Below are 14,511 nucleotides of genomic sequence, written 5' to 3' on the forward strand. Positions count from 1 at the left end.
AAAAAAAACCAAATAAAAACCATAAAAATACATTAAAAATATATTAAAAAACCCAAATAAAAACCATTAAAAATACATTAAAAATATATAAAAAACCCCAAATAAAAACCATAAAAAATACATTAAAAATATATAAAAAAAACCCAAATAAAAACCATAAAAAATACAGTAAAAATATATAAAAAAATTTAAAAATACCAAAAAAAAAAGCCGAAAATTCCACTTTTCATCCCAATTTCCTGAGAACATTCTGGAACTTTCCAGGGCATGTATTACCTGGAGGAACACCGCATGGTGCACCGGAACCTGGCTGCTCGGAACGTGCTGCTCAAATCCCCCAGCCAGGTGCAGGTGGCCGATTTCGGGATCGCGGATTTGCTCTACCCCGACGATAAAAAATATTTCTACAACGAGCTCAAGGTGGGGGGACCCCAAATGCTGTCCCCAAGTGTCCCCAAGTGTCCCCAAGTGTCCCCAAGTGTCCCCTGGTGTCCCCTGGTGTCCCCAAATGTCCCCTGGTGTCCCCAAATGTGCCCAAATGCTGTCCCCAAGTGTCCCCAAATGTCCCCAAATGTCCCCTGGTGTCCCCAAATGCTGTCCCCAAATGTCCCCTGGTGTCCCCAAGTGTCCCCAAATGTCCCCAAATGCTGTCCCCCAAATGTCCCCCAAATGCTGTCCCCAAATGTCCCCTGGTGTCCCCAAATGTCCCCAGATGTCCCCAAATGTCCCCTGGTGTCCCCAAATGTCCCCAAATGTCCCCAAATGCTTTCCCCAAATGTCCCCTGGTGTCCCCAAGCGTCCCAAATGCTGTCCCCAAATGCTGTCCCCAAATGTCCCCAAATGCTGTCCCCAAGTGTCCCCTGGTGTCCCCTGGTGTCCCCAAATGTCCCCAAATGTCCCCAAATGCTGCCCCAAATGTCCCCAAATGCTGTCCCCAAATGTCCCCAAATGTTCCCAAATGTCCCCAAGTGTCCCTAAGTGTCCCCCAAATGTCCCCAAATGTCCCAAATGTCCCCAAATGTCCCCAAATGCTTTCCCCAAATGTCCCCCTGTGTCCCCAAGCGTCCCCAAATTCTGTCCCCAAATGCTGTCCCCTGGTGTCCCCCTGGTGTCCCCAAGTGTCCCCTGGTGTCCCCAAATGCTGTCCCCAAATGCTGTCCCCAAATGCTGTCCCCAAGTGTCCCCAAATGTCCCCTGGTGTCCCCTGGTGTCCCCAAATGTCCCAAATGTCCCCAAATGTCCCCTGGTGTCCCCAAATGTCCCCAAATGCTGTCCCCAAATGTCCCCCAAATGTCCCCAAATGCCCCCAAATGTCCCCTGGTGTCCCCAAATGCTGTCCCCAAGTGTCCCCCAAGTGTCCCCAAGTGTCCCCAAGTGTCCCCAAATGTCCCCTGGTGTCCCCAAATGCTGTCCCCCAAGTGTCCCCAAGTGTCCCCAAGTGTCCCCAAATGTCCCCTGGTGTCCCCAAATGTGCCCAAATGCTGTCCCCAAGTGTCCCCAAATGTCCCCCAAATGTCCCCAAATGCTGTCCCCAAATGCTGTCCCCTGGTGTCCCCAAATGCTGTCCCAAATGTCCCCTGGTGTCCCCTGGTGTCCCCAAATGTCCCCAGATGCTGTCCCCAAATGTCCCCAAATGTCCCCAAATGCTGTCCCCCAAATGTCCCCTGGTGTCCCCAAATGCTGTCCCCAAATGCTGTCCCCTGGTGTCCCCCAAATGTTTCCCCCAAATGTTGTCCCCAAATGCTGTCCCCTGGTGTCCCCCAAATGTTTCCCCCAAATGTTGTCCCCAAATATTCCAAATGCTGTCCGTGTCACCCCGGTGCTGGCTGATCCCCTAAATTCTGTCCTCGGGGTGTCCCATGTCCTCTGTGACCCCCCCAAATATCCCAAATCCTGACCCCAGGGTGTCCCCCCACAAAATCTCCTAAATCCCCTAAATCCCGACCCAGGGATGTCCCATGTCCTCTGTGACCCCCCCAAATATCCCAAATCCTGACCCCGGGGTGTCCCATCCTCTTTGTGTGTCCCCAAATCTCCTAAATCCCATCCCCTGTGTCCCCAACATCCAGGGATGTCCCATCCCCTTTGTGACTCCCCCCAAATCCCCCAAATCCTGTCCCCTGTGTGTCCCCCTGTGTCCAGGGATGTCCCATCCCCTCTGTGACCCCCCCCAAATCCCCTAAATCCTGTCCCCTGTGTGTCCCCCTGTGTCCAGGGATGTCCCCATCCCCTCTGTGACCCCCCCAAATCCCCTAAATCCTGACCCCTGCGTCCCCCATCATCCAGGGATGTCCCATGTCCCCTAAATCCCATAAATTCTGTCCCCTGGGTGTCCCCCAACATTCAGGGATGTCCCCACCCCTTCTGTGTCCCCCCAAGTCCCGTCCCCCTGTGTCCCCAACATCCAGGGATGTCCCATCCCCTCTGTGACCCCCCTAAATCCTGTCCCCTGGGGTGTCCCCATCCCCCCTGTGCCACTCACTCTGCCCCTCCTGGGACCCCCAAATCCCATCCCCTGTGTCCCCAATGCTCAGGGATGTCCCACATCCCATTTGTGACCTCCCCCAAATCCCCCAAATCCCATCCCCTGTGTCCCACCCCTCACCCCCAGCCCCCACAGCGTGCCACCCCCTCTCTGCGCCCCCCGGTGTCCCCTGGTGTTCCCCCACTGTCCCCCCGGTGTCCCCATGTCCCCCCATGTCCTCCCGGTGTCCCCCCGGTGTCCCCCCCACTGTCCCCCCGTGTCCCCCCGTGTCCCTGCTGTCCCCCTCCCCATGTCCCCACTGCCCCCCCCCTTGTCTCCCCGCTGTCCCCCCTGGTGTCCCCCCACTGTCCCCCAGTGTCCCCCCAGTGTCCCCCCACTGTCCCCCCGCTATCCCCCCTTGTCTCCCCAGCATCCCCCACTGTCCCCTCCCATCCCCCTGCTGCCCCTCCCAGTGTCCCCCGGTGTCCCCCAATGTCCCCCTGTGTCCCTGCTGTCCCCTCCCTATGTCCCCACTGCCCCCCCCCTTGTCTCCCCACTGTCCCCCCCATGTCCCCATGTCCCCATGTCCCACAGGCCCCCATCAAGTGGATGGCCCTGGAGAGCATTCACTGTCCCCCATGTCCCCATGTCCCCATGTCCCCATGTCCCCATGATGTCCCCATGATGTCCCCCATGATGTCCCCATGTCCCCCCAGACCCCCATCAAGTGGATGGCCCTGGAGAGCATTCACTGTCCCCTGGTGTCCCCATGTCCCCATGATGTCCCCATGATGTCCCCATGTCCCCATGATGTCCCCATGTCCCCCAGACCCCCATCAAGTGGATGGCCCTGGAGAGCATTCACTGTCCCCATGTCCCCATGTCCCCCCGGTGTCCCCCCCGGTGTCCCCATGTCCCCCATGGTGTCCCCACAGACCCCCCATCAAGTGGATGGCCCTGGAGAGCATTCACTGTCCCCATGTCCCCATGTCCCCTGGTGTCCCCATCACTGTCCCCATGTCCCCATGTCCCCATCACTGTCCCCAAATGTCCCCATGTCCCCACAGACCCCCCATCAAGTGGATGGCCCTGGAGAGCATTCACTTTGGCCGCTACACGCACCAGAGCGACGTGTGGAGCTACGGTGAGCACGGACAGCGTTGTCCCCGGTGTCACCTGTGTCACCTGTGTCACCTGGGGTGTCACCTGTGTCACCTGGGGTGTCCTGGGGTGTCCTGGTGTCCCCTGGGGTGTCCTGGGTGTGTCCCCAGTGTGTCCTCAGTGTCCCCTGGGGTGTCCTGGGTGTGTCCCCAGTGTCACCTGGTGTGTCCCCCGGTGTCACCAGTGTCACCTGGGGTGTCCTGGGTGTGTCCCCAGTGTGTCCTCAGTGTCCCCTGGGGTGTCCTGGGTGTGTCCCCAGTGTCACCTGGAGTCACCTGGGGTGTCCTGGGGTGTCCCCAGTGTCACCTGGTGTGTCCCCCCGGTGTCACCAGTGTCACCTGGGGTGTCCTTGGTGTGTCCCCTGGGGTGTCCCCCCGGTGTCCTGATGTCCCTGTCCCTGTGCCAGGGGTGACACTCTGGGAGATGATGTCCCTGATGTCCCCGGTGTGTCCCTGATGTCCCTGTCCCCACCCAGGGGTGACACTCTGGGAGATGATGATCCTGGGGTGTCCCTGGTGTCCCTGATGTCCCTGTCCCCACCCCCAGGGGTAACCCTGTGGGAGATGATGACCCTGGTGTCTCCTCGGTGTCCCTGGTGTCCCCTGGTGTCCCCTGGGGTGTCCCTGGGGTGTCCTCACATCCCTGTCCCCACCCAGGGGTGACACTCTGGGAGATGATGACCCTGGTGTGTCCCTGGTGTCCTGATGTCCCTGTCCCCGTGCCAGGGGTGACCCTGTGGGAGATGATGACCCTGGGGTGTCCCTGGTGTCCCCGGTGTGTCCCCGGTGTGTCCCTGGTGTCCTGATGTCCCTGTCCCCACCCAGGGGTGACCCTGTGGGAGATGACGACCCTGGTGTGTCCCTGGTGTCCCTGATGTCCCTGTCCCCACCCAGGGGTGACACTCTGGGAGATGATGTCCCTGGTGTGTCCCTGATGTCCCCTGTCCCCACCCAGGGGTGACACTCTGGGAGATGATGACGTTCGGGGGCCGAGCCGTACTCCGGGATCCGCCTGGCCGAGGTTCCGGATCTGCTGGAGAAGGGAGAGCGGCTCCCGCAGCCCCAGATCTGCACCATCGACGTCTACATGGTCATGGTCAAGTGTGAGTGTCCCCAAATGTCCCCAAATGTCCCCAAATGTCCCCAAATGTCCCCAGATCTGCACCATCGACGTCTACATGGTCATGGTCAAGTGTGAGTGTCCCCCAAACTGTCCCCAAATGTCCCCAAATGTCCCCAGATCTGCACCATCGACGTCTACATGGTCATGGTCAAGTGTGAGTGTCCCCAAATGTCCCCAAAGTGTCCCCAAATGTCCCCAGATCTGCACCATCGACGTCTACATGGTCATGGTCAAGTGTGAGTGTCCCCAAGTGTCCCCAAATGTCCCCAAATGTCCCCAGATCTGCACCATCGATGTCTACATGGTCATGGTCAAGTTGTGAGTGTCCCCAAATGTCCCCAAATGTCCCCAAATGTCCCCAGATCTGCACCATCGACGTCTACATGGTCATGGTCAAGTGTGAGTGTCCCCAAGTGTCCCCCAAATGTCCCCAAATGTCCCCAAATGTCCCCAAAGTGTCCCCAATGTCCCCAGATCTGCACCATCAATGTCTACATGGTCATGGTCAAGTGTGAGTGTCCCCAAATGTCCCCAAATGTCCCCAAATGTCCCCAAATGTCCCCAATGTCCCCAGATCTGCACCATCGACGTCTACATGGTCATGGTCAAGTGTGAGTGTCCCCAAAGTGTCCCCAAACTGTCCCCAAATGTCCCCAGAGTGTCCCCAAAGTGTCCCCAAGTGTCCCCAAAGTGTCCCCAGGGGTGTCTCCAGTGTCCCCAGTGACCCCAGAGTGTCCCCAAACTGTCCCCAGTGACCCCAGAGTGTCCCCAAACTGTCCCCAGTGACCCCCAGAGTGTCCCCCAGTGTCCCCAAAGTGTCCCCAAAGTGTCCCCAATGTCCCAGATCTGCACCATCGATGTCTACATGGTCATGGTCAAATGTGAGTGTCCCCAAAGTGTCCCCCAGAGTGTCCCCAGAGTGTCCCCAAAGTGTCCCCAATGTCCCCAGGGTGTCCCCAAAGTGTCCCCAATGTCCCCAATGTCCCCAGAGTGTCCCCAATGTCCCCAAAGTGTCCCCAAAGTGTCCCCAGAGTGTCCCCAGAGTGTCCCCAGTGTCCCCAGAGTGTCCCCGATGTCCCCCGCTGTCCCCAGGCTGGATGATCGATGAGAACATCCGTCCCACCTTCAAGGAATTGGCCAACGAGTTCACCCGCATGGCCCGGGACCCCGCCGCGCTACCTGGTCATCAAGGTGAGTCCCCAAAACCCCCAAAAACCCCCAAAACCCCCCAAAAAACCCCCCAAAACCCCCCAAAACCCCCTCCAAATCCCCCAAAACTCCCCAAAACCCCCTGCGTTACCTGGTCATCAAGGTGAGCCCCCAAAACCCCCAAAAACCCACAAAAAACTCCCAAAACCCCCCCAGAACCCCCCTGAGCTACCTGGTCATCAAGGTGAGCCCCCAAAACCCCCCAAAAACCCCCCCAAAATCCCTCAAAAAAACTCCCAAAAACCCCCCAAAACCCCCTGCGCTACCTGGTCATCAAGGTGAGCCCCCAAAAACCCCAAAAACCCCCAAAAACCCCCAAAAACCCCCCCAGACCCCCCAAAACCCCCCCAAAACCCCCCAAAACCCCCAAAAACCCCCCAAAACCCCCCCAAAACCCCCTGCGCTACCTGGTCATCAAGGTGAGCCCCCAAAACCCCCCCAAAAACCCCCAAAAAACCCCCCTAGACCCCCCAAACCCCCCCCCAAAACCCCCTCAAACCCCCCAAAACCCCCCAAGCCCCCCTGAGCTACCTGGTCATCAAGGTGAGCCCCCCAAACCCCCCAAAACCCCCCAAAACCCCAAAAAACCCCCCCAAAAACCCCTCAAAAAAACTCCCAAAAACCCCCCCAAACCCCCCTGCGCTACCTGGTCATCAAGGTGAGCCCCCCAAACCCCCCAAAACCCCCAAAACCCCTCAAAAAAACTCCCAAGAACCCCCCAAAAACCCCCCCAAAACCCCCTCCAGACCACCCCGCGCTACCTGGTCATCAAGGTGAGCCCCCCAAAACCCCCAAAACCCCCAAAACCCCAAAAAACCCCCCCAAAACCCCTCAAAAAAACTCCCAAAAACCCCCCAAACCCCCCCTGCGCTACCTGGTCATCAAGGTGAGCCCCCAAAACCCCCAAAAACCCCCCCAAAACCCCCCAAAAAACTCCCAAAATCCCCCCCCAGACCTCCAAAACCCCCTGTGCTACCTGGTCATCAAGGTGAGCCCCCCAAAACCCCCAAAAACCCCAGAAACCCCCCCAAAAACTCCCAAAACCCCCCAAAACCCCCCAAAAACTCCCAAAACCCCCCAAAACCCCCCCTGCGCTACCTGGTCATCAAGTGAGACCCCCAAAAACCCCCAAAACCCGCCAAAACCCCCCCCCCAAAAACCCCCAGAAACCCCCCAAAACCCCCCTGAGCTACCTGGTCATCAAGGTGAGCCCCCAAAAAACCCCCCCAGGCCCCCCAGGCCCCCCCAAACCCCCCCAAAACCCCCCCAAAAACCCCAAAACCCCCCCAGACCCCCCCAAAACCCCCTCAAACCCCCCAAAAACCCCCCAGACCCCCCCCAAAACCCCGACCCCACCCCATACCCGGTGACCAAGGCGAGCCCCCCAGACCCCCAAAAACCCCCCCCAAAACCCCCCCCAGACCCCCCCAGAAACCCCCCAGACCCCCCAAAATCCCCCCCCAACCCCGACCCCCCCCCATACCTGGTGACCAAGGCGAGACCCCCCAGACCCCCCCAAAACCCCCCCCAAAACCCCCCCAGACCCCCCAAAAACCCCCTCAAACCCCCCCAAAACCCCCCCAGGCCCCCCAAAAACCCCCTCAAACCCCCCCCAAAAACCCCCCAGACCCCCCCAAAAAACCCCCCAAAACCCCCCCAGACCCCCCCAGACCCCCCAAAAACCCCCCCCAAACCCCGACCCCCCCCATACCCAGTGACCAAGGCGAGCCCCCCAAACCTCCTCACAACCCCCCAAAAACCCCCCCAGACCCCCCAAAAACCCCCTCAAACCCCCCAAAAACCCCCCAGACCCCCCCAAAACCCCCTCAAACCCCCCAAAATGCCCCCCATACCCCGGTGACCAAGGCGAGCCCCCCCAAACCCCCCCAAAACCCCCCCCAAAACCCCCCAGACCCCCCAAAATCCCCCAACCCCGACTCCCCCCAAACCCAGTGACCAAGGCGAGCCCCCCCAGACCTCCTCAAACCCCCCCGCAGACCCCCCAAAACCCCCCCAGACCCCCCCAAAAACCCCCCCCCCCCAAAAACCCCCCCAGACCCCCCAAAACCCCCCCCAGACCCCCCCAAAACCCCCCCAAACCCCGACCCCCCCCAAACCCAGTGACCAAGGCGAGCCCCCCAAACCCCCTCAAACCCCCCCCCAAAACCCCCCCAGACCCCCCAAAAACCCCCCCAACCCCGACCCCCCCCAAACCCGGTGACCAAGGCGAGCCCCCCCAAACCCCCCAGGAGAGCGGGGCCGCCCCCCCCGCCGAGCCCCCTCCCCTGAGCGAGAAGGAGCTGGACGAGGTGGAGACCCTGGAGCTGGAGGAGGAGGAGGAGGAGGAGGAAGAGGAGGAGGAGGAGGAGGAGCTGGACGTGGCCTTCGGCCTCGCGGCCGGGCTGTGCCCGCAGCGCCCGAGGGGCGGCAGCGCCCGGGTGAGACCCCCCGGGACCCCCGGGGGGGCTGGGGGGGGGACAGGGGGGTCCCCCGGTGTCCCCGGTGTCCCCTCGGTGCCAGCCCCGGTGTCCCCGGTGTCCCCGGTGTCCCCTCGGTGTCCCCCCGGTGTCCCCGGTGCCAGCCCCCGGTGTCCCCCGATGTCCTCGGTGTCCCCCCCGGTGCCAGTCCCGATGTCCCCGGTGCCAGCCCCGGTGTCCCCGATGTCCCCCCGGTGTCCCCTCGGTGCCAGCCCCGGTGTCCCCGGTGTCCCCCCCGGTGTCCCCGATGTCCCCGATGTCCCCGGTGTCCCCGGTGTCCCCGATGTCCCCGGTGTCCCCCGGTGTCCCCGATGTCCCCCGGTGTCCCCGGTGTCCCCGGTGCCAGCCCCGGTGTCCCCGGTGTCCCCGATGTCCCCGGTGTCCCCCGGTGTCCCCGGTGCCAGCCCCGGTGTCCCCGGTGTCCCCCCGGTGTCCCCTCGGTGTCCCCCCGGTGTCCCCGGTGCCAGCCCCCGGTGTCCCCCGGTGTCCCCTCGGTGTCCCTCCCGGTGCCAGCCCCGGTGTCCCCGGTGTCCCCCGATCTCCCCGATGTCCCCGATGTCCCCGATGTCCCCCGGTGTCCCCGCTGTCCCCGGTGCCAGCCCCGGTGTCCCCGGTGTCCCCGCAGAGCCCGAGCCTGCTGAGCGCCCCCGCCGGGTACATCCCCATGAACCAGCCCGGCCTCGGCTGCGCCCCGCCCGGTACCGGGGGCTGGGGGGGTCGGGGGGCTCGGGGGGCTCGGGGGGGGTCCCGGGGGGTCCCGGGGGGTCCCGGGGAGGGGTTGGGGTCCCGGGAGGTCCCGGGGTGGGGTCAGGGGTGGGGTCTGGGGTCCCGGGGGGTCTCGGGGTGGGTCTGGGGTCTCCCCCTCACTCCCCGTGTCCCCAGGCCGGGGGGGTCCCGGGGTGGGTCAGGGGTGGGTCAGGGGGTGGGTCAGGGGTGGGTCTGGGGTCTCGGGGTGGGTCAGGGGTCCCGGGGTGGGTCTGGGGTCTCCCCTCACTCCCCGTGTCCCCAGGCCGGGGGGTCGCGGGGCGGGTCCGGGGTGGGTCAGGGGTGGGTCAGGGGTGGGTCTGGGGTGGGTCTGGGGTCTCCCCCTGACTCCCCCGTGTCCCCAGGCCGGGGGGTCGCGGGCCGCTGCGGCGGGGCGGGCAGGGGTCCCCTGGGCCGGACGGTGTCGGAATCGTCCGAGGGTCGCGGGACGGGCTCGGAGCTGGAGCTGGGTGAGGGGGGGTCCCTCGGGGGTCGCAGCCGCCGCTCCCGGGGGGGACAGCGCGTACCTGTCCCAGCGCGGGAGCCTCCCCCCCGCCGCCCCCCCGCCCCCGACGAGGACCCCAATGGATACGTGACCCCCAACTGCGGCCTCCGCGGTGAGGAGGGGGCTTCAGCGGGGGTCCCGTGCTGCCGGATTGGGGCTGGGGGCTCTCTGGGTTCATGGGGAGGGGTCTCATCCAATTGGGGCTGGGGGCTCTCTGTGTTCATGGGGGTCTTCATCGGGGGTCCCGTCCCGCTGGATTGGGGCTGGGGGCTCTCTGTGCTCATGGGGAGGGTCTCATCCTACTGGATTGGGGCTGGGGGCTCTCTCTGTTCTTGGGGAGGGGTCCCGTGCTGCTGGATTGGGGCTGGGGGCTCTCTGGGTTCATGGGGAGGGGTCTCATCCAATTGGGGCTGGGGGCTCTCTGTGCTCATGGGGAGGGGTCCCGTGCTGCTGGATTGGGGGCTGGGGGTTCGCCTGTTCATGGGGGTCTTTCTGGGGAGGGGTCTCCTCCAATTGGGGCTGGGGGGCTCTCTGTTCATGGGGAGGGGTCTCGTGCTGCTGGATTGGGGCTGGGGGGCTCTCTGTGTTCATGGGGGTCTTTATGGGGAGGGGTCTCATCCCCGCGGGATTGGGGCTGGGGGCTCTCTGTGTTCATGGGGGTCTTTATGGGGAGGGGTCTCATCCCGCGGGATTGGGGAGTGGGGGGTCCCTGGTTCCTGACGCCCCCCTCCCCTCTCCTCACGCCCCCCTCCCCTCTCCTCACGCCCCCCTCCCCTCTCCTCACGCCCCCCTCCCCTGATTCCTGACGCCCCCTCCCCTCTCCTGACGCCCCCTCCCCTGTCAGACGCCCCCTCCCCTGATTCCTGATGCCCCCTCCCCTGGCTCCTCACGCCCCCCTCCCCTCTCCTGACGCCCCCCTCCCCTGGTTCCTGACGCCCCCTCCCCTGTCACCCGCAGCCCCCGGCCGTTGCTCGCCGCGAGGAGGTGGGCTCGGACCCCCCCGGAGCCCCCCAAAAGCGGGGCAGACCCCGGGATGACGATGAGGAGGAGGATGAAGATGAAGAAGAGGAAGATTACGAATACATGAACAAACAACCCCGCCTCAGCCGCTCGCTCCTCGCCGAGCCCACCCCGGGGGTCCCCGCAGCCCCCCACCACCATCATCACCACCACGGCTACACCGAAATGAGGCGGGGGGCGCCCCCCGCGACCCCCGAGGGGGAGGAGGAAGAGGAGGAGGAGGAGGAAGGCTACGAGGAGATGGAGGCGCTGCCGCGGCCGCGCTGCCCCGGCTGCCGGCGACCCCCGCCCACCCCCGCGACCCCCATGAAGCCCCTGCGGAGCTTGGAAGCCTCGGACTGCGCCTTCGATAATCCCGATTATTGGCACAGCCGCCTCTTCGCCAAAGCCCAGCGGACTTAGAGACCCCTCCCCAAATCCCCGGGACCCCTCCCCAACCCCCCGGGACCCCTCCCCAAATTGGGGGGCTCAGGATGGATGAAGGACCTCGCCCCCTCCCCTTTTTTCCCCCTCTTTTTTCCCCTCTCTGGGGGTCCCCCGGGTGGGTTTTTTTTTATTTGGGGGGGGGAAGTTGAGGTGGGGAGACCCCCCTGGATCCCCCTCCCATCGTTTCATTCATTCCTCCCCAAATTCGGCTGCCGGCGACCCCCGCCCACCCCCGCGACCCCCATGAAGCCCCCGCGGAGTTTGGGAGCCTCGGACTGCGCCTTCGATAATCCCGATTATTGGCACCCAGCGGACTTAGAGACCCCTCCCCAAACCCCCGGGACCCCTCCCCAAATTGGGGGGGCTCAGGATGGATGAAGGACCTCGCCCCCCCCCCTTTTTCCCCCCTTTTTTCCCCTCTCTGGGGGGGTTTTGGTTTCTCTGGGCTCCCCCGGGTGGGTTTTTATTGGTGGGGAGGGGGCAGTGGAGACCCCCCTTGGATCCCCTCCCATCGTTTCTTTCCTCCCCCTCCCCAAATTCGCTGCCGGCGACCCCCATGAAGCCCCTGCGGAGTTTGGAAGCCTCGGGACCGGGACCCCCTCCCCAAATTGGGGGGGCTCAGGATGGATGAGGGATCTCGCCCCCCCCCAATTTTTCCCCTCTTTTTTCCCCCCTTCTGGGGGGGTTTTGGTTTCTCTGGGGGCTCCCCCGGGTGGGTTTTTTTTATTTGGGGGGGAGTTGAGGTGGGGAGACCCCCCTGGATCCCCCTCCATCGTTTTATTCCTCCCCCCCCTCCCCAAATTCGGCTGCCGGCGACCCCCGCCCACCCCCGCGACCCCCATGAAGCCCCTGCGGAGCTTGGAAGCCTCGGACTGCGCCTTCGATAATCCCGATTATTGGCACCCAGAGGACTTAGAGACCCCTCCCAACCCCCCGGGACCCCTCCCCAACCCCCCGGGACCCCTCCCCAAATTGGGGGGGGCTCAGGATGGATGAAGGACCTCGCCCCCCCCCCTTTTATCCCCTCTTTTTTCCCCTCTCTGGGGGGGTTTTGGTTTCTCTGGGGGCTCCCCGGGTGGGTGTTTTTTATTTGGGGGGGGAGTTGAGGTGGGGAGACCCCCCCTGGATCCCCCTCCCATCGTTTTATTCCTCCCCCCCCTCCCCAAATTCGGCTGCCGGCGACCCCCGCCCACCCCCGCGACCCCCATGAAGCCCCTGCGGAGTTTGGAAGCCTCGGACTGCGCCTTCGATAATCCCGATTATTGGCACCCAGAGGACTTAGAGACCCCTCCCCAACCCCCCGGGACCCCTCCCCAAACCCCCGGGACCCCTCCCCAAATCGGGGGGGCTCAGGATGGATGAAGGACCTCGCCCCCCCCTTTTTTCCCCTCTTTTTTCCCCTCTCTGGGGGGGTTTTGGTTTCTCTGGGGGTCTCCCGGGTGGGTTTTTATTGGTGGGGAGGGGGCAGTGGGGACCCCCCCTGGATCCCCCTCCCATCGTTTCATTCATTCCTTTCCCCCCCCCCCCCAAATTTTGGTGCTCCCCCAAATTCCTGGGGGGGTCCTTGGGGGGTTTGGGGTCCCTGAAGGGGATGGGGGTCCCTGGGGGGGTCCCTGGGGGGGGTCCCTTTGAGGTTCGGGGGTCCCTGGGGGGATCTCTTGGGGGCCGGGGGTCTCTTAGGGGTCCCTTGGGGTTCGGGGGTCCCTTGAGGGGTCCCTCGGGGGTCCTTGGGGGGGGGTTGGGGTCCCTCGGGGGTCTCTGGGGTCCCTTGGGGGGGTCCCTGAAGGGGCCGGGGGTCTCTGGGAGGGTCCCTTTGAGGCTCAGGGGTCCCTTGGGGGGTCCCTTTGAGGCTCGGGGGTCCCTGGGGGGGTCCTTCGGGGGTCCCTTGGGGGGTCCCTTTGAGGCTCGGGGGTCTCTCGGGGTTCGGGGGTCCCTCGGGGGCCGGGGGTCCCTGGGGGGGTCCCTCGGGGTTCGGGGGTCTCTGGTGGGGTCCCTTTGAGGCTCGGGGGTCCCTCGGGGTTCGGGGGTCCCTTTGGGGCCGGGGGTCTCTGGGGGGGTCCCTTTGGGGCTCGGGGGCTCCTGGGGGGTCCCTTTGGGGCTGGGGGTCCCTGGGGGGGTCCCTTTGAGGCTCGGGGGTCTCTCGGGGTTCGGGGGTCCCTTTGGGGCTCGGGGTTCGGGGGTCCCTTTGAGGCTCGGGGGTCCCTGGGGGGGTCCCTTTGAGGCTCGGGGGTCCCTCGGGGTTCGGGGGTCCCTGGGGGGGTCCCTTTGAGGCTCGGGGGTCCCTCGGGGTTCGGGGGTCCCCGCCCGGGGCGGAACAGACGAGCTCGGGTGGGGTTTCTGAAGGACCCCAGACTCATTTTCAGGATTCCCCATTCCCTGCTGAGTGAAGGTTTGGGGGTCTCCCCCCCCCCATCCCCTGAGGGACCCCCGGGATCCCTTTTTGGGGGGGGGGACCCCCGGGATCCCTTTTTGGGGTGTTTCCCCCGGTTTTTTGGAGTTGGGGACCCCCGTGATCCCTTTTTGGGGTGTTTCCCCCGGTTTTTTTGGGGGGGACCCCCGGGATCCCTTTTTGGGGTGTTCCCCCCGGTTTTTTGGAGTTGGGGACCCCCGTGATCCCTTTTTGGGGTGTTCCCCCCGGTTTTTTTTGGGGGGGACCCCCGGGATCCCTTTTTGGGGTGTTTCCCCGGTTTTGGGAGGGGGGACCCCCGGGATCCCTTTTGGGGGGGAGACCCCCGGGATCCCTTTTTGGGGGGGGGGGACCCCCGGGATCCCTTTTTGGGGTGTTTCCCCCGGTTTTTCGGGGGGGAGACCCTCGGGATCCGTTTTTGGGGTGTTTCCCCCGGTTTTTGGGGGGGGGAGGGGGGACCCCCCCGCTCAGGGATCGCCCCCGGCCCCGGGGGTCGCGCGGGATGAATCGAAATAAAGGAATTTGAATAAAAACGTCCGGGCTGAGCTTTGGGGGGGGGGTCGAGGAGGGACCGGGGATCGGGACCGCGGTCCCGGTGCTGGGGAGGGGGTCCCGGGGGTCTTAACCGGTGCACCGGGGGCTGAGTGAGACGAAGGTCGCGACTCTGGGGGTTGCGAGTGCGACCTGGTTGGATCCAGGAAGGTGCCGGGGACCCCCGAAAGCCGAGAGAGGGGCAGAGCCGCCGCTCCCGGTACCGAAATTCCGCTCCCGGTACCGAAATCCCGCACCCGTCCCTTCCCCTCCCGTTCCCGCTTTCCGCCTACATCCCCCATCACCCCCCGCGCGCCGCTTCCGCTCTCACTCCCCGCCTCCTCTCGCGAGAGCCGCGCTGCTCGCCGGGAGTTGTAGTCCGCGGAGGGAGGCGGGGCCGGAACCCACCCGTCCGGAGGGGGGGGGGTGCGCTCTGCGCGCGGGG

The 14,511-nt window shown here is 64.1% G+C and overlaps 1 protein-coding gene across 1 annotated transcript in view; it reads left to right on the forward strand.

The window, feature by feature from the left end:
• Window positions 1–11,184, forward strand: part of LOC131574051 (receptor tyrosine-protein kinase erbB-3-like) — a gene marked incomplete at its 5' end in the record, with an annotated part of 29,519 nt that extends 18,335 nt beyond the window's left edge. Inside the window, 12 exon segments of the mRNA XM_058828428.1 lie at window positions 265–440; window positions 3,532–3,608; window positions 4,580–4,608; window positions 4,610–4,727; window positions 5,840–5,913; window positions 5,915–5,938; window positions 8,206–8,394; window positions 9,059–9,177; window positions 9,580–9,688; window positions 9,690–9,744; window positions 9,747–9,817; window positions 10,640–11,184. Of these exon segments, the coding sequence (XP_058684411.1) occupies window positions 265–440; window positions 3,532–3,608; window positions 4,580–4,608; window positions 4,610–4,727; window positions 5,840–5,913; window positions 5,915–5,938; window positions 8,206–8,394; window positions 9,059–9,177; window positions 9,580–9,688; window positions 9,690–9,744; window positions 9,747–9,817; window positions 10,640–11,104 (1,506 nt within the window).
• Between the last annotated feature and the right edge of the window lie 3,327 nt (window positions 11,185–14,511).

This window comes from Poecile atricapillus, assembly GCF_030490865.1.
Source record: "Poecile atricapillus isolate bPoeAtr1 chromosome 35 unlocalized genomic scaffold, bPoeAtr1.hap1 SUPER_35_unloc_2, whole genome shotgun sequence".
Classification (NCBI taxonomy): Eukaryota; Metazoa; Chordata; class Aves; order Passeriformes; family Paridae; genus Poecile; species Poecile atricapillus.